The sequence below is a fragment of the Lactuca saligna genome, chromosome 8, assembly GCF_052625555.1.
Source record: "Lactuca saligna cultivar CGN05327 chromosome 8, ASM5262555v1, whole genome shotgun sequence".
Taxonomy (NCBI): Eukaryota; Viridiplantae; Streptophyta; class Magnoliopsida; order Asterales; family Asteraceae; genus Lactuca; species Lactuca saligna.
This window is the reverse complement of record NC_136424.1, coordinates 79,557,634-79,576,925: the sequence shown is the minus strand read 5'-3', so window position 1 is coordinate 79,576,925 and position 19,292 is coordinate 79,557,634. Positions and strand designations below refer to the sequence as shown.

The 19,292-nt window shown below is 35.9% G+C and overlaps 3 protein-coding genes across 5 annotated transcripts; 2 read left to right on the top strand and 1 right to left on the bottom strand.

Moving 5' to 3' along the window:
* The first annotated feature begins 965 nt into the window (after positions 1 to 965).
* Positions 966 to 5,063, top strand: ZIGA4 (ARF GAP-like zinc finger-containing protein ZIGA4). Of its 2 annotated transcripts, none has more exons than XM_078969854.1 (12): positions 966 to 1,378; positions 2,091 to 2,152; positions 2,329 to 2,416; positions 2,500 to 2,561; positions 2,627 to 2,723; positions 2,803 to 3,228; positions 3,324 to 3,977; positions 4,092 to 4,178; positions 4,256 to 4,363; positions 4,440 to 4,526; positions 4,637 to 4,719; positions 4,799 to 5,063. In XM_078969854.1, exons 1-12 carry the CDS (start codon positions 1,283 to 1,285, stop codon positions 4,851 to 4,853), a joined length of 1,905 nt encoding a protein of 634 aa, XP_078825980.1. In that variant the 5' UTR covers positions 966 to 1,282; the 3' UTR covers positions 4,854 to 5,063. The 2 variants fall into 2 exon arrangements, with proteins under 2 accessions (XP_078825980.1, XP_078825979.1); XM_078969853.1 differs by having other exon boundaries at positions 4,089 to 4,178.
* A 1,350-nt stretch (positions 5,064 to 6,413) lies between these two features.
* On the top strand, positions 6,414 to 8,082 carry LOC145011456 (Presenilin-1). Its single transcript, XM_078970181.1, has one exon. The coding sequence runs from the start codon at positions 6,535 to 6,537 to the stop codon at positions 7,840 to 7,842; it is 1,308 nt and encodes a 435-aa protein (XP_078826307.1). The 5' UTR covers positions 6,414 to 6,534; the 3' UTR covers positions 7,843 to 8,082.
* A 2,772-nt stretch (positions 8,083 to 10,854) lies between these two features.
* On the bottom strand, positions 10,855 to 14,123 carry SURF1 (Surfeit locus 1 cytochrome c oxidase biogenesis protein). Of its 2 annotated transcripts, XR_013664470.1 has the most exons (8): positions 13,967 to 14,123; positions 13,417 to 13,704; positions 13,176 to 13,270; positions 12,840 to 13,078; positions 12,578 to 12,761; positions 12,181 to 12,464; positions 11,158 to 12,107; positions 10,855 to 11,018 (listed from the first exon to the last, which is right to left on the bottom strand). XR_013664470.1 is itself a non-coding variant. In XM_078971184.1 (7 exons), the coding sequence occupies exons 2-7, from the start codon at positions 13,607 to 13,609 to the stop codon at positions 12,038 to 12,040; spliced, it is 1,065 nt and encodes a 354-aa protein (XP_078827310.1). In that variant the 5' UTR covers positions 13,610 to 13,704; positions 13,967 to 14,123; the 3' UTR covers positions 10,855 to 12,037. The 2 variants fall into 2 exon arrangements, 1 of the variants encoding a protein (XP_078827310.1); XM_078971184.1 differs by having other exon boundaries at positions 10,855 to 12,107.
* Between the last annotated feature and the right edge of the window lie 5,169 nt (positions 14,124 to 19,292).

The window sequence follows — 19,292 nt, the reverse complement described above, 5'->3', positions numbered from 1 at the left end:
TTATTTGTTTCATTTGGCTAAAATTGTAAAAATGGTCCTTGTGGTTAACAAAATTTTATGATTTTGAAAAAGTTTTGTTAATGTACCAATGGTCCAAAATTGGATCTTTTTATTAGTTTTGGTCCATATCCACTTAAAAAGATGATTATACCCCTCTTATTTGTTTTTTTTTTAAAATTTTTTTATTAAGTTTAATGATTTTAAGTAATTAAAATAATAAAATGGCCCACTCTACCTTTATCTGTTTCATCTTATTTTCTTTCTTCTAATTTTCGAGCATAGGATTTAGGAAGACCATTTTATATATAAAGTTTCAATCGAAAATTATGATTTTAACATACATTTTGTGTAATTTTGATTTTGTATGATAATTTATATTTGAATTTTTAAATTATTATTATGTAATTTTGATTTTGTATGTTTTATAATTATTCAATAACCAATCGCAATATAGAACAGTAAGGTAATATGGTCATTTTTCATTATTCAACACAGTCAGTTAGATATATAATCAAACAACATGATTCATTTCCTAGTCAGTAAATTTTCTCACATAACACTTTCTTAGCCAACAACTATCAAACGGACCCTAAAACATAATGTATAAGATTCTATCGGTCGGATCGAGAGGTTTGTTTGAAACAATCATATCAACGACTATCAAACGATCTTTAATTTAAATACCACATGACACGCCGATCATCGTTATGAATGATTTTTCATTTTAAAAAGGAAGAAAACACCAAAAAAAAAAATGTGCGCCGTATATCAAGAGTGTAGCATTACCCATTCCGGTAATTCATAATTGGTTTGGTTGATGTTGAATCTCTTAATCCATATGAGTTGAGACACAATATTTCATAAGTTGGAGGGTTGGAATGCTTTAAATCAATAATAAGGGGGTTTAAATGCAAATTTACCACGTTTTGACTGGACAGGGAGTATAGGCAGAGCATCGTGTACTGTAACGGGCCAAATTTGAATGGATATTGGATGGATGTGCACAACTACACTCTACAAATAATGCATATATAATTGAGCCTAAAAGCTAAAAAGCACAATTTCAAGCACTAGTTTTTGTCGTTGCGCTGACGGGATAGCTAGGAAATCGAGCAAGAGTCGGGAAGAGGGATACCGCTGATTCATTCAATCCCTCTCTTTGAAAACCCAAAACCCTAGATTCAGTTATCCTCTATTTGTGTTTATTTTTTCCTACTCAGATTCACAATTTGAACAATTTTTAGGACAGGGAGCAGTTTTTCTTGAGGAAATCAATACAAAAATGAGCAGCAAGAAGGAGGAGGAGCGAAATGAGAAAATTATAAGGGGTTTAATGAAACTTCCCCCTAATCGAAGATGCATCAACTGCAACAGCTTGGTATGTGTTTCTATGTATATACCTTTTTAAAGTTTACAGTTTCTTTTAGTTATATACTAGTTTTATGTTTGTAGTTTTTGGAAGTTTTCACACATGTTGTTCATCGTTGTTCGTGTATTCATGAATGTTGCTGATAGAGACCGAATCAGTTGCTTACCGGAGGTGTACCTAATTATGATAGTTAACATTAAGTTGTTTCATTGTAACGATGAGACTCCCAGTTATGTAACAACATTGCATATAAATAATCTTTTTTGCAATCGAAACAAAGTAAGAATAATAGGCGTTTCAAAAGTTGGAGACCTACCTTTTCTACTTGAAGACAATTTATCTACTTAAGTGAGTATTAGCTCACATAAGTCTGAGTGTTTTCATAGTTGATTTCCTAGAACTGATTCATAAGGGGACATCCACATAGCTAAATTAGTATGCCATATTGATGATGAGATTCTTACTTCTCTCTTAAAGTGACAGATTAGTCTTTGCATTCCTCTAACTCCATGGGAGGCCCGAAGCACAAAGTGTCATATGCTCCTTCTGTTAATAATCAACTATAACTTATAGCTCAATTATTTATGTAAAGCATACTAGCCTGGGGTTATAGCAAGTTACTTGAAATAATAATTGTATAATTTGTTTATTTTGGTGATAAAACTTATATTGCTTCACCCTGTTCCCTGACCATATTTTAATGTTAAAATTTGATTTCCAGGGACCTCAATACGTGTGCACAAATTTTTGGACGTTCATTTGCATGACATGTAGTGGGATACAGTGAGTTTTTGTCCTTAGTTGAAGTTCTTTCTTTCAATGTTATTCAACATCATGAATGCTGTATAGAACAATGTATGTATGTGTTACTTAGATATACATAAAACAATGTATGTATGCTGGGTAACCTAGTAATCTGTTTTGACCTCATATTAAAGTTACCTCAATGCATGCTGCAGCCGTGAGTTCACTCACCGAGTTAAATCTGTATCAATGTCCAAATTCACTTCACAAGAAGTTGAAGCCCTTCAAGAAGGTGGTAATCAGGTACACATGAAACCTGATATTACCCAATTTCCTTTTCTCCATGGAAGCTATTCTGGTTTCTGACATTATGTTTGGTTCTTCAGCGTGCAAGGGAAACATTTCTTAAAGATTGGGACCCACGAGAGCAAAGACTCCCAGATAACAGGTGATACACTTTTAAATTTTTACACGTGATAAAAATAGACTTGTCATGCATGGTCTCTGTTACAGCAACGTGGAGAAAGTTAGAGAGTTTATAAAGAGTGTGTATGTGGATAAGAAATTTTTCGCTTCAAAGGCCTCTGGAAAACCTCCTAGAGATACACTGGTAAGATACAACATCTTAACAAATGAGCCAATTTAGGTGTACTAATTTGTTCCATACCATTTTGTTATAAACTTATCAGAGCCTTAGAAACCATGAAGATGAAACAAGAAGAGCTAGTTCATATCATTCTTACTCTCAAAGTCCACCATATGATTATCAATATGAAGAAAGGCGTTATGGGAAACAGGCTCCTGCACTTACTAAAAAGCCTGGATCAGATAGAGGAATGTTGAGGTTTTTGAGCACCAGTCGTTTAAGTGATCATGGGCAAGAGGATAGTTTTGCTAATGAGGTGGCTAATGCTCCTCGAGTCTCGGATTATTCAGTGAGTAGTGGAGCTGACCCGTTTAGATCTGGTACCCAATCGCCACCTCCCTTCCAGAAGGAACTTGGATTCAGTAGTCTCAGTAGAGAAATGTCAAGAGATAATTTAACTGAAGATGTCCAGCAGCAGTCTTCAGTCAACACATTTTCCAGCCCAAATGCTAAAGGAGAATCAGATCAGGTTGAACTACATTATCCATGTTGTTACTTGTTACACACTATACTGTATATATATTTTGTAGATTCTGATTTTTATTTTATTGTGGGTTATTTTAGAAACCTGGTCCTTCAGGCACCACATCTACAGCTTCAGCTGAATTTGGAAAGTTTGATGGTCTGGATCTATTTAGTGCACCATATGCACCTCAATCCCAATCCACCACCACATCTGCACCTTCAGCTGAATCTGAAAAGTTTGGTGGTTTAGACCTTTTTAGTGCACCATATCCATATGCACCTCAATCAACCACACCTGTGATTGCTCCTTCAGTCATTGACCTATTTGACTTTTCAGCTACATCTTCTTCAACTTTGTCCATAAATAATAATAATAATAATAATAATAATAATACTTCCCAGCCATCACATAATCCTGTTCCACCAACTTCAAGTGTAAATCAGCAGTTCCAACCTTTTGACCCCTCGTCTTTGGATTTATTTACTGTTATGCCACAACAGCAGACAACCACCCTGAAACCGAAAGATATACAAAATGAGGGATGGGCCACATTTGACATGCCTTGGCATGCACAACCTGCTAAAAATTCAACCACCGTTGTGCCGGAAACTTCCACCAGTGAAGGGTCTTTTGGGAAATTCGACCAACCTCCATCTAATTCTATGGACAATAACTCTCAATGGTCATTTCATCAAGACTTTGGTGTTGGTGATATTGGGATCCCAGTTGGAGTTGGGGTTCAGAATAATCAGGTATGCTGTCTTTGCAATAGGTTTGTGTTATCAACTCAAACATAATTACATGTATTCTATTCATTTGTATAAGTAAAACGACATTATAATATCGCTCTTAATTTTGTTTAGCAGTCATCATGGAGTTCATTTCAAGAGTCTAATACACCTTTTCAAGATCCTTTAGCTGTTGATCCGTATTTGGCATGGGGGATATCAGAGGTAACCCTTAATTTACCTACAAATATCATTATTAGGAAGCAAACCATTTTTTTAATATGTTATATATTTATTTACAGAATATGAAGATGAAACAAGCTGATGTGGATGCCAGACCTGCTTCTTTTCTTAACACAACACCACATGTCGTTGGATCATTAGACTCTTCAAATGAACTCCCTGTACTGGTAGGATGCTTTAATTTATTTATAAACACATTATAATTATCATTATTAATTTTCTTTTTATATTTGATTGTTTCAGGATGCAGCACAATCACATGGAATTGATACAAAATCTCGCAATCCGTTTGATTTTCCTAGTGATGATGATCTGGAAGCTAGCAACATGGTAAGTTTTTGATGTATATAATTTTTTTTTTCACTAATTCATACTAGCATACTTCTCAAATTCTGTTTTTTTTTTCTTTTAAATAAAATAAAATAAAACTCCAAATGCAGTTCTTGGACATGGGCTCTTTGCAATCTAGTCTGCCAAATCATAATTGGTTTCCTGAAAGTGCAGCACCAGGCTTGCAGATTCCGTAAGTGTGTCTGTGTTGTTTTACTTAATTTTACATAATTTATTTAATTTTAGTTTAATGTTTTTGGGTGATTTTGTAGGAACATTCAAGCTCAGGGACCTGTGGCTTCAATTGGTGGTAATCCGTTTGGATAAGGGAGATTCTTTTGTGATTTTGTTTACATGGTTATGTTAAAAATTGTTATTCTTGCTTCCTTGTAAAAATAAGGTGTGTTTGGGTTTAATGGTTTTGGGGTTTCTAAATTACTTGAAAGTTGTGATGTACTCGTTTTGGCAATTTTAAAGCAGTCGGTGGAAGGGGACAACGCTGGCTGCTAATAGGTGGCATGTATAATCTTTAAGGAAGGAATGCTAGTCTATTCATAATAAATAAATAAAAAAAAAAAAAAACACAGGATTTTGAACGAGTCATCACTGAGTAACATATGATATGAGTTGCGTCCAAGAGCCTGATTAATAAAGTTTTTTGCAATTAGGTAGGTACATTCGATTAGTTGATTTTAAGTTTTTAACCTGCTTTGGTATAAGCAAAACGTTTCCGATGGTCTACATCAACCCGTTTTATAGATGTCTATTTCTTTTGGAATACAATGAGCACGGAAAAAGTTTTTGATCGAGATGGTGTTTGGATCCATATTTTGAAATTCATTATTCGATTGGACATATATTATAGAGAAGACAACTTTAAAGTTATGTATATATTTTTAGTATTTTTTTTATATAGTTTACCAAACTAAAAACTATCAATTTTAACAGCCTATTATAAGTTATTGCTATTATTATTATCTTGTGTATTACTTATAATTAAACAGTAAATTTGCTTTGGACACAATCTACCTTCCCACCAATACCATTGGCCTCCAACAACAACAAATATTGTCTTCTATCATCATTATAACCAATCAATACACCATTCATCAGTCATCACTACCACCATGAAAATAATCTAAATTCTTTTAACGGATGTGGTTTCTGATGGCACGCACTTAAAGTACATGCGCTTAAAGAAGTAATGGGATAGAGAGAGAGAGATGTATTGGTAGGATAATTTTCACAAAGTAGCAAGAAAAGATCACACGCTTAGCAAGAAACTAAAACCCAAACAAAAATAATAATAATAATAATACTTGGACAATATGAAAGTGATCAAATGTGTACAAAAGTTAGTTTAATGTACAAAAATATCAATTTACTTGTGTTTACTGAATAACAAATATAATTTTAAATGTGTTTTTTAAACCGATAAACCGCTAGACATAACAATCAATCAAAATGATATTTTTTATAATCAATAAGCATGATTTTAATTCTATGCAAAAAAAATATAAATATAAATATATAAAAAATAATAATTAGTTACCTTATAATTTTTTAGATAATAATAATAATTTTTAGTTGGGCAAAATATGTGAAAAAAGCAAAACATATTCAAATGTTCTTTTCTTTTATCTTTTATGCAATTAATTATTTCATTTGTACTTTATTTTTATAATCCAAAAAAGTTTGCTGATTAGTTCAATGGGATTTGCTAAAAACTTTATTATATTAAGAAACATACTCAAAAGATGTTTGCACTTTGCAATAACTTCTTTAAATATAAATTTTTAGTTAAAAGTCAAAAACTAAAATATATTTAACAAATCCCAGAGTGCCAGGTCAGACTCCCGTAAAGAAGTATGTTAGAGAACGGTTCAAATACCGTTTTGTAAAATTCCCAATTACTTTAACTTCACCGGAAATCCATAAGAACCCTAGAATTTGACGACAGTTTTACCTGGAAATTGCCCTTCGAAAGCCAAATCGGAAATCTAAAGCCATGGATGGGAGTATCCTGGAATCAATCGGAGTGGAAATCATCGGCGTAATGTCTCCGGTCTCAATTTGCATGCTCCTAGTCGTCCTTATTGTCTACTCTCTCACATCCTTCTCCTCTTCGTCTGGCGAGCCCATCCGTACCGCTGCTAATCTCGTCTACCTCGAAACGCCGACGGATTCTACATCCGAGAAGATCGAAGGCTCACTACTCAATGCTCTTGTCTTTGTCATCCTCATCGCCGCTGTAACTTTCCTTCTTGTTCTCCTTTATTACTACAACTTTACCAATTTCCTCAAGAACTACATGCGTTTCTCGGCCTTCTTTGTGCTTGGTGTCATGGGCGGTTCCATCTTCATCTCCATTATTCGACAGTTCTCGATTCCGATTGATGCTATCACGTGTCTCATTTTGCTTTTCAATTTCACAGTCGTCGGAGTTCTCTCGATTTTCGCTGAGGGTATACCGATACCGATATTGTTGAGGCAGGTTTATATGGTCCTTCTGGGTATAATTGTGGCTGCGTGGTTTACTAATCTGCCAGAATGGACAACTTGGACTCTGCTTGTAGCATTGGCTCTCTACGATTTAGTTGCGGTTTTGGCTCCTGGTGGACCTCTTAAGATCTTGGTTGAATTGGCATCTAGCAGAGATGATGAACTTCCTGCTCTGGTTTACGAGGCTCGGCCAACAGTTTCTCGGAACCCTAGAGGGTCTGGTTTTGGGCTTTTGGTTGGCGGGGCCTCTTCTGAGTCAGTGGAGGTTGAGATGACCCGGCATAATCCTACTGATTCCAGGAATGGTGGTGATTCCAATGAGACAATGGAGGAGACTTCCCCATTGGTTCCAAGCCTAAGAGATAGGATGAGGTCTAGTTCAAGTGGCAGTAGTGAGTTTTCTTCTACTACTGATCGCATCCATCAAACTGGAACTGATATCATTGAAGACGAAGAAGTGGATTTGTCAGCACTTGGTGCGATTCTGGGCATGGGGGGGAATGAATCTAGAAGAGGCAGGGAGATTATTGATGAGGAGGAGACTAGTAGAGGCATAAAACTCGGGCTAGGTGACTTTGTTTTTTATAGTGTTCTTGTGGGTAGAGCTGCAATGTATGATTTGATGACAGTGTATGCTTGTTACCTTGCTATTATATCTGGATTGGGGTGCACTCTTATACTGTTATCAGTGTTTCGTCAGGCTTTGCCAGCTCTCCCGATCTCTATAGCACTGGGCATCATGTTCTACTTCTTAACCCGGTTATTAATGGAACCCTTTGTGGTTGGGACATCCACAAATTTAATGATGTTTTGACTCTACTCTCATACAGCCAGGTTACTTCAAATCATTCTAGAGGGATAGGGGATAACTTTCACCTTTTGAGTTGTAAACTTTTTGCAAGTTGATGGATGAATCATTCCATGCTGCAACTATCTTCATGAATTCCAATCCTGTAAGTGTTTATGATTTTCTTGATTCAAGAGTAAATGAGATCATTCCCCAAATTGTAACCAGAAATTTTCAAGTGACATACATGTTTTATGTTTATGCCTCTATCTTGATGGATTCTTGTAAATTTAATAATTCAGCTTTAATATTTGTCATACATGCTGATTATATTTATACAGGATTCACATGTGGAGAATCATGTATGGCTAATGGGTCTATGTAGAGTGGATGACAATGACATTTATTTAACGCAACACAAATATGACTGAGTTAGTTTGCAGTATAAGCATTCTTGTTGTATGCTATGCATATGCATATGAAATTATCAAAATTGTGGTTAGGCATAGGCATAGGCATAGGTGTAGCTAGTTAGTTTTGAGTCTTGTCAAATATTGTAAATTCATGAATTATAATATTTCTGTTGCAATCCTACTTGGTTTCTTGCTACCATAACCATAACCATTACCATGCCAAATGCAAATTATGCTCTTTCTTCTTTATGTAGAGCTGGTTTGCAGCCATGAAGATAATAATATTTCATGTATCTTGGGCTGATGGAAATCTTATGATTTACTGTTCAGTTTACCACATACTGCAAAAAAGAATTTGGTTTTGGGTTCATGATTGGTGTAGTGTTCTTAAGATCTTTCTAATCTTATCACCAGTTGTGCAAGAATCTCCTTAACTCATTTGTAATTATCACGACAAAGAATGTCTATGTGCAGTTTTAGAATGATCTCTATAGTCTAACTCTACGAATAATAAAACATGCTAAAAGAGTATATTGATACAAGAAAATATGGACATGCATTTACCCATCAAAAGGACAAAAGCATATTTTATAACACCAAATGTCACAACTAATATAATAATAATAATTGAATAAATAACTGTGTTATTCCCGCTCTTCTAGAAGTCTCATCCCTATACTAAGTGCATGCTACTCCTTGAATAACCCGATTGAGTGGTTTAACAAGGGAATCGACAATATTGTCTTTGGTGGGTACTTTATATATTATGACAGCACATTCACCAACAGTCTCACAAATGAGATTTTTTTTTCCGAGTTTGTAGTTAAACTTATACTTAGTAAATTACAAATTTGGTTCTTAAGCTTTACCAAAAGAACAAATTACCGAAATTGTCCATGTGGTTTGGCAAAATTTTATATTTGATCCCTATCTTTTTTTTTTTTTTTTTTGCACCCGCACAGTGCGTATGGTATGATGTTGGGGTTTTAGTCCTTCATAGACGTAGTGCCTTTTATATTTTCTTTTTTATTTATTTATAAACTGTTTATTATTTATTAATTAAAAAACATCGTCTAACCCAAACCATAACCCCACCACAAGAGGCATGTAATTGTCCTCTTCTCTTTATTTTCTCTCCACCATCAAGAACATCTTCCTTCTTAGCCACCATGTTCTCCCTAATCGACCACTAGCGGTCATCACCGATGACCGTTCTTTTTCTGCACAATGACCGCTCTTCTTCTGCACATAAAGATCAACAATCCTTTGCGCCACCTCCATTTCATCTCAGCTTTCTCTGATCAACCCATCCACCTCCACCTTCGGCAACCTCACCTTTACCCGAAGAGAACTACACTCTTCCCAACCCACCACCACTTTTTGCCCTAACCATTGAAATCTCCGGCACAGGCCTCCATGTCAGCATCATAAGCTCCAACCTCTCCTTCACCTTCACGTTTAAACCAAGCAATACCCTTTTAATTGCCACTTCTTTGCCACCTCCGACAGTTTGGGTAACTCGACTAGGAAATTGACCTTCCTGGGTTCAAGATTTTATTCTGGATCAATGAGAGTAGCTCTGATCCCATATCTCAGAATAGCCTTCGATTCCAATAGAACATGGCCGGCATAATCCTTAATCATTTCAAAAACTTCAATGGTGTTTTATAATTTGAAGATTTCGTCGTCGATCTTCATCACTTTGGCTTTCTTCTTCCCTCCTCCGACACCTCGTAAACTGTTCCCCATAGTTGTTGCATATGATAGAGATGTTAGCTGTTCCCCAAGTTGGATTCTGAATTGAATAATTATATAATGGAAATGTGAACACGATTGAGTCAAAATTGGATGAGATTTGAATTGGGAAAAAAGTGGGGCAATGGTGGCAGCCGATTTGGATACGGTGGTGGTGTGTTCAGCACATCGTGGCGGCTTCAGAAGAACGATGGCTGGTTACCGGTGGTGGTTCTAGAAACAGGTCAGACAAAGGGAAGTCGTTTTATGGCGGTGGTGGTAATGGCCGGTGACTGGCGGTGAGAGTTCATGAAGTGGGAGTGCAAGTGGGTCCCATTAGTCACTTCATTTATTTTCCTTAACTAAAAAAACCGAAAAGGAAAATGTTTATTGTAGTCATTTTCTATTAGACAGCAAAATAAAAGATAGAAACCAAATCCAAAATTTTGACTAACAGGGACAACAAAAACCACAAGTTTAGTCTAAATTTCCAGATCGTCCAAATGTTTTCCCTAGTTTTGCATTTTGTTATGCTTCCGTCTTATATAACTTCAAATATGGACGGAACTTGCATTTGAGTAAATCACATGACTACATTTGCAATGAAATATTAACTTAAAAGTGACGTTAGGACAAACGTAAACTGTAAATTTGGGACATGGGGTCGTAAAAATTATGGATGATTTTCATGGTGCAAAAGCTAAAACATTTTGTGGTTTTGGTACGTAAAAAACTTGAAAGAATTTAAATGCATTTTTTTACACTATTTTAATTTTCATTTCAATGTTTTTATATTTAGAAAATTAAAACATCCCACCCCACCCCACCCCCTAAGTAACATCCCCCTCTCTCTAGAGTACACATCAACAGAATTTCAGATTTAATTCTCACATACACAAAGATTAACAAACGCCTGCATATCAATGACTTTAAGATTTAACACACAATGATGAGCGGACACATCTCGTACCAAGCATTAAACCCTCTCTTACCTCATTACTCACTGAAACGAAACTGATGTACACCCATGAACTCAAAAAGAAAACCGATGAACACCTATAATCCCAAAAACAAAAACGATTTGTAAACAAAAGTCTATTTGTGTATGTTTGTATTTATTGTCAACACTGACAAAACACAAAAATCGATTTGTTTGTGTTTGTGTTTTTGTTCATCCTGGATAAATCACCATCACCTGCAACTATGTGAAGCAGCCCACAACCACAATCTCCCCTTTCTTCTCCTACCATTCTTCAAAAATCAATTCTCAGAATCCCACATCCGAATGGCAAACATTCCTTTCAAGTTTTTCCAATGAACTTGCAATTTCGTGTAAAGCATAAGGACCAAACCTGTTATTTACACCCATGTTGTCATAGTAGATTTCTATTTGATTCAAGAAACAAGCAACTAAGCATCAAATTTCGCTATTTACACGACTATTGTAGCTGAATTGTTAGTTCTGTTTTGCATTGAACTCTTCCTACTAACAACTCCCAAGGGATGAAAGAAAAACCTTTCTCTCAGACTTAAAAGTTATAAGGGCACCCAACTTGTCATCCTGGAACTTAGACTTGTTTGAGAGTCTGAGGTGTTTGATTATTCTATTTCTACTGATAGGGAAAATATAATAATCAGGTTTTCTCAATTGCTTACACTGAAATGAACATATATAATCCTAATATCCGTGCGTGCAGGTTGTGCAACAAATGGCTCAGTTCAATTTTAGTCTGAAACCAAAACCAAGCCATGCTAATTTGGATTTCAGCCAACAGAAAACATTCAATTTCAAATATTGCCTATTGGGCTATAAGAAATCATGCAAATATATGAAATCAAATATATTATATATTAGCTTGTATGTTAAAAAAATAACATGTATTTTACTGAAGTAGTCAAGTATGTGATTATTAATAACAAACTAAACAATGTGTCAACTCAAACAACAAAAGAGCTAACAATGTTTGTGTACCTAGCCCGAAATTTGTCAGTTTTTAAAAGAGAATCAAAACAAACACAAAAAAATATGATCAGCAAAAGCAGCTCAAAATATTAGGATTTAGGAGATGTTAACATTATCTCATTTTCTTCTTAGGCTGTAGTCTCTTGAAAGCCATAAACGTAACTGCTGCTGATAAAGAATACCTGCATAATAAACAATTAGTATATTAAAATCCAAGTAAAGTAGAATCATGAAACAAAGGATTAGAGCATATACCAAGTGATTGTATAGTTGAGATGATCCTGTGGCATTACTGAACTGCGTATCAATGCAGTGTTATCTTTTGGAATTGGGTATGGATTACTAGGGTTCACATTTTCATTCACTGCTTCAATGTATATCGTGTTCTCAGGAAGCCCACAACAACGAGCAATCCCACCAACATCAACATAAAACCATTGAAATGAATTCGGATCATTTGCAGGTACAAAAATACTAGGTTTCTCACTTCCACGTATAACTCCAACAACCTCATCCACCTTTAACTGTTCTTCCTCTTCCTGTACAAAACATGTGTAACAGTTTTCAACACATCAACTTTACTTCTTCTCATCATCATCCATATTTCATATGTTCTTAACTCTTAATTATTAAGCATACACATTACACACACCTTTTCTGTAATATCAGCCTTCTTAGACCAAAGTCTCCACCAAGAACTGCTCTCTTGTCTAGTAGTAGATTCAGACTCCATGTTTGTAGGATGTTCTTGTTCCTCCTCTTTTAGAATTTTCACAGACTTGTCTCTCCAACTTCGTGGGACCCATCCTCTGTTCACTAAGATAGGCGTCTGCAAGCTGCAGTATGTTTTCCACAAATGTACATATTTAGAAAGAATGGAGTAATGTGAATATACACAAAAATGGTGAAACAACCTTTCTGGATTGCTTGGGAGGGGCATAAGGGGGGTAATCAGGTAATATCCGTTTTCTGTCACTCCTGATATGCTTCTAGAACGTGGACCAACATATATGGATTTTGATTCATCAAAAACTCCTTTGCAGATCACCCTTCTGAACTCTAAAGAGTCCAGATTTTCACCTGAAGGGGTGATGTAATTGCAGTTAATAGGTTCCATTTGTAATCTACTCTGTTTGTACTCCAACATTTTCACCTGCATGATCTCATCGTTTCAGGTAGTTATATAACTGTATCACTATGTATGGTTGTGGTTTGAAGATCAACAATAAGGTTCAAAGCAGCATTTTAACCTTTTCTTGTCTTCTGAAGATCTGCCAAGAGCCTAATCCAAAAGTGATAGCTCCCGGAACAAAAAGAAGGAATCTTGTCCATCCTCTTTGCTTCTCTGATAGATGACAAATGTTTAGATCAAGGTCCTTTTAAGAGATTCTCAATAGCTTTAAACTAAAGCATAAAATAACACAAGCTAATTCACTTTCTGTACCAAATTTAAGAGTCAAACGGACAGATATTTTGAGAGAAAAGAGGAACCTTGAGGTCGAGAAGAAGATGTTGGTAGTGGAGGTGGAGGTGGAAGTGGAAGTTCAGCGGCAGCAACGGCGGAGGAGTATGAGTATACAAATGAAGAAGATAGTTGTTCTGGGACTGGGACTGGGACCCACCTCGATGAAGAAGCTCGAGCAATTCTTCTTGCTGTTAAGAAGCTTTTGGAAACGGAAGCCATGGGAATAATGACAAACTTCACATCTATTGTGAAGCTTTATCCTCCTCTTCAGAACCTACTTGGCCAAGCATACTGAACAAGCGCTTGATCGCAACCTGGCAATGAGAGAGAAGAAGATATCAGAAAAATTAAAAATCAAAACAAAGCCAGAAATTGGAATCTAAATAGGATGCAACACTGAGTCCCCGTTAATCTTATATTGATGCATTATTGTTTACAATATATCGGGTGATCTGAACCATGATTTTGCACAATAGAAGATTACCAATTGAGAGATCTAAGAATAACCGGATAGCAGGACAAAGAGAGAAACCATGATCATGCTACTACCGAGCATAAGATAGAAATTCAGCATACCTGTATAATAAGTAAGTGACGACGGAGGATTGGAGATTTTAGCAGTAGAGCGAATTCTGGTGGCTAGGGTTTATGCCACTCTGCACTGCTACGAAGGCGATTAAGGGAAGGAGTGAGTCGATCAGTCGAGTATGCGATTCGACTCCTGTTAAAGTAATAATAATGGGTTCAAAAGTTAAAACACGAGTTTGACTTAATTTGCGAGTAATTTAGTTGTTATTAGAATAAATTAATCGGATCGTCCTGTAGGTATCAAAATACACGTCTGGTTCATATTTTTAAAAATTAGTTCGGATCATCCCTCATTAGTTTAAAACCTACACTCTTCATCCCTAAAAGATGAATTTGTTGTCCGTTCTAGATTTAAAATAGCCATAATACCCTTCTTTATTTATTTTTCAATTAATCCAATAACATTTATTATTATTTTTCTAATTTTAAAAAAAAATGGATCCCACTTCCACCACCCCTCATCCTCTACTTTCACCTCACCCACCCAAGCTGTATCATGTATTCTCTTTAGACCTGAAGAAAACCACACACCACCATCACCTCCAAAACTCCGACAACCACCCCCTCCCCTCTTAATTCAAAATCCAACTATTGGAGGTTCATCTAAAGTCGGAAACAAGAAGCTCGTGAGATATTTCAACGTTTCCCTCATTCCTAAGGTTAAAACCTACTTTTCCCATAATGAAAACCTAGTTCGCACATGTGTGCTCCTCGCAATCAATGGCTCTGTTGCAGTCACAGGGTCGGTGAAGTCCTCACCACTAGAGGTACATCCGGCCTCCAATCCGCCATTGTTTCCACAGTCGGAATCGAAGCTCCATAGCTGAATCTGTACCTTCGTCGCCTCCTTCTTTACTTGTGCACCGCCATCGATTCTTCTCTGGTCTCATTAAATCTCTAGTAAGTGGTAACCCTTACCCCGTCCGGGAAATAGAGTTTGGGTTTCAAACCTTTAGATGGTGGCACTGATTTAGGATTTGTTTTTGAACCTCCACTGCACCTTCTGCTCCTATGGTGGTGTTAGTGTTGGCTGATGATGGTGTTGTTTATCCATCTGTGGTGGTTGTCTGAACTATGGAGAGGAAGACGAACCCGGGGTATGGATTTGTGAGGTTTTAGATCTAAGATATCGATTTGATTTTAGGGTTTATGTTCAGGTTTCTTTTTTATTTACGAGATGAATGGTGGTGTTTGTCAGATGTATTTGGTGGCCGGAGGTCACATGTGGCCGTAGGTTGATGGTTGCCGGAGGTCGATGGTGGCCAGAAGTGATAGTGGTGGGAGGTGGTCGAGAAGTTATCAAATGTATTGGCCATTTCTTTTTAAATGCAGTAATAATTATTTTTTATAATAAACAAATCAATAATAATTAATAAATAACAAATAAATAGAAAATAAATCAAAAATAAATAAATAAGGGCAAAATGGTCTTTTTATGCGCGGAGGGACTAAGCGTGCAAGAAAAAACTAACCTAGGGATGGTCCGAGTTAATTTTTGAAAATAGGGACCAAACGTGTATTTTAACACATTCACCAAGGACGATTCGTGTAATTTACTCTTGTTATTATTTATCTAAGTTTGAATGGTATTAATTAAACCGGAAAATGACTTACAAGCCCAACTAAATTTTCAAACCGTTCAAAAAACTTCAATAATATTTTGTCCGTTCAAGAAAACCCTACAAACTTAACTTTTGTCTAGAAAAACCTAACAAAGTTTTCAAACCTTCAAAAAATCCTAATCATTTTTTGTCTGTTCAAAATATTAAATTCGTTGATTTTTTTAACAGACAAAACATGATTAAGGTTTTTTGAACAGTTTTAAAACTTCGTTGGTCTTACAAGTCAATTTTCCAATATGGTGACTTCCTAAGAGTTGAATAAAAATGTAACATAGTTGAGTTTTTTTAGACAAATGTTAAGTTTGTTGGGTTTTTTTTAATAGAGAAAACATGATTGAGGTTTTTTGAACGGTTTGAATATTTTATTGGGCTCGTAAGTCCTTTTCCCAAGTTTTAAACTATTAAACCTTTTTTAGTCACTTGGATGCTTATCATGAAATGGTTTGTAGTTTGTGTGGTCACTAATCATAAATTGTAAACACCATCACAAGTATTTTTGGTGGTTAGTAGTGAAGTATTACAGTGGTAAATTGTGGTGGGGAATAGAGACCATCACATCCAATCAATTGTTTCTCTTGTGTTTTTCTTTATATCTCTTTACCTTTTTCCATTTTTCTCTACATTTAATTCATTCAAAACATATATTTTTTATTTTAATAATCAAAATATAAAATGGATATAATTATGAGTATCTCAACATTTTAGTGGTTGAATGTGGTGATTAGTTGACACCCATCATTATAGTGGTTAGTGGTGGGTATACCGGATGACCTAATAACAACAAGTTTTGTATCTCACAAGTAATAAAAATTTGAGACCATCCACGACCACGTTTACGAGGGTGTTTGGCAAAACTTATTTAAATTAGCTTTTAACTTTTTAACTTATATCTTATTAACTTGTAGTGGTGTAACATCTATAAAATTCATAAAAAATTAAAAAAAATTCAAGCATTCAAAAACCAATATTTATTACAAAATGTTTTCAAAATAGTTTCATATCAGAGTATCCCATAAATCAAAATCATAAAATGCAATGAGGTACACGATCACACCTTCGCCTTCTCGCGATCATCCAAAGGACCTGAAACAAAATTCAAAATTGTAAGTCCGAAGCTTAGTGAGTTCGCCCAAAATACCAACGCCATACAAGTCATAACCATATCATAGCAAACAAATAAACAACATGCATATAGAGTCTACAGTATGACTGGATCTGATAGTTTCGTTTTTATTACTTCTTTTCATAGTTTATTTTTAGTTAAAACCATCTCATTTTAGTTAATCTTCATGCATATTTTTCTCTTTTTGTTATTTTTATCCTTTACTGGGTGCTTTCCAGTCTTTTGAGCTTATTTGCAGGATTTATCGAAGACATTTTGTTATTGGAGGCTTAAAAGGGTGCAGGATTTATGGAAGCTTGCGGGTTGCCTGTGAATTTGAAGTGGTGCGAATGAGCTTGGTGCTTGCATAAACAAGAAATCAATTTGGACTTAATTTTTAAGCGAGAATGATGATGAGGCGACGCGGACTCGAGCTACGGAAGATTAATGGAGCATTGGATCGATCATTAAAGGCTTTGGAATGGCACAAATGAGCTCTAAAGAGTTATGCATGTGGGCTGAAGTGTGAATGAGAAGATTGGGCTGGATTGTATTTTAAACGGCTCAAGTCCCACATTCAGCGTGACCCACGCGGTCCCCGTGGACCCATACGCGGTCCGCGTGAATTGTGATGAAATGAACCCGAGTTTTGACTTGTTGACCCTATTTGTGGAAGGTAGGTGGGTGGATTTTGGCACCTTTTTGAATCTGGAAACCAACTCCTTTTTGCTGGAGATTGAAGGTATTTTGGCATATCATGACTTGAAGAACACACACCATTTTCTCTCAAGAAGGCTTTGGAAGATTTGAAGAATTTTTGGAAGATTAGTGTAATTTCTTTCCATCTTGCATCTAATACAATGTTTGGTACCACTAAACTATATTGCATTTCTTTTACTTTGGTCATGTTTGGCTAAACTTTAATTTGGTTGATTAGGGTTTAACACATGGATGATTAGTTGCTTTGAAGACTTATTATTATCTTGTGTTTGAAGTTTATGTAAATGTTTTCTAGTTAAATATCTTGTTGTGTTTATTTATCTTTGATCATGAGCTTGGATGAGTGAATGCTTTTTTTTTGTTGACTAATTTCTTGGTTAAGTAATGGACACTCAAATTAGTAAGCAACAAATGGTTTATATGTTTGTTTTCATTTCATTTAAACCATGGAAATGTTTCCTCCATAATGATAATGTAAGCATCTGATTATCTTTTGGACTTGGTAACTCTTATAACTTAAAGCTAATTGATTTTCACAAGATTTTATGCTTCATTGATTTTGTGACTTTAATTAAGGAAATGTGTTAAGAGCTCCTCTAACCATTTTAATATCTAAGAAGAGTTGACGTAATTTGTGCTTATGAATTGCTATAGCCAACTTGAACCAATTCACAAGTGTTATTCCATCTAGTCTAATGATAAGTCAATCATGTCATCCATGTGGAGTATCCCAAAATCAACTAATTTCACTCCATTGTATTTAAGCAAATCATTTACTTGTTACTTGTCATATTTACATTCTAGCTAGTTTTAATTTTGTCAAACAATCAAAAAGAATTACCCCCCCCCCCCCCTTTTTACTTTTAATTTTGTTTTGCAAGTATTTTAAAAAGAGGTTTACATAGAGATTTAAGTTGAACCAATCTCCGTGGATACGATCCCTTTACCACTATACACTATTTTAGTGTGTAATACTTAGGGTATTTATTTTGTTGGCCTCGAAAACCACCAGGATCGCCCTCACCGAGCCTGTAGTCTATCTGGCCCACTCTCAGTACCTTCAACATGTCTGGACCGCCCTCCCGGGCCCTCAGCCTGTCTGGACCGTTCTCCGGGACTTCGGCCTACTGATATGCCCTAATGGGTCTGTAGTCTATCCGGTCCGCCCTGGGTCTGTTGGCATTCAGCACAAAACAAGTCCGCCTCAACCCAACCCCACATACGAAATCAACACATAAATATCATAAGCTAGCTAGCATGTACAAACAGTCATACCGATCTAACAGATCACTAATCATATCATCATCCTATATACCAAGACATCGACCTAACAGATCACTAACATATCATCATCCTATATACCAGGATACCGACCTAACAGGTCACTAAGCATATCATTGTGCAATAACCAGAATAACAATCCAAAAAAGGTCAGCATTGGTGCCTTCAACACTGTTAGTATGGTGATGACAACTCACCTTACAAGTAGTGTTGAAATTAGGAAGATATATCTCGAACTCTCGGCTCCAAACTTAAACGCATGTAACCATCATATATTGATTCCATTAAAATCCCAAATTACCAAAATACCCTTAGAAGTCAAACTTGGTCAACCCTTGGTCAAAGTCAAAGTCAACGGTCAAGGTCATAGTCCATGTTGACCCAACTCGTCAAGTTCATCCACTGACTCGTCGAGTTCCTCCAGAACTCGGAAACCAAAAACTAGGTCCAACTCGCCGAGTTACTTGAGTAACTCGTCGAGTTTCCTTCAGAACTTCAAAACCGAAAACTCGAGTCGACCCGCCAAGTTAACTGAGTAACTAGTCAAGTTCTTCGGTGTCCAGAAGATTGGCAAAACCTTCATCAACTC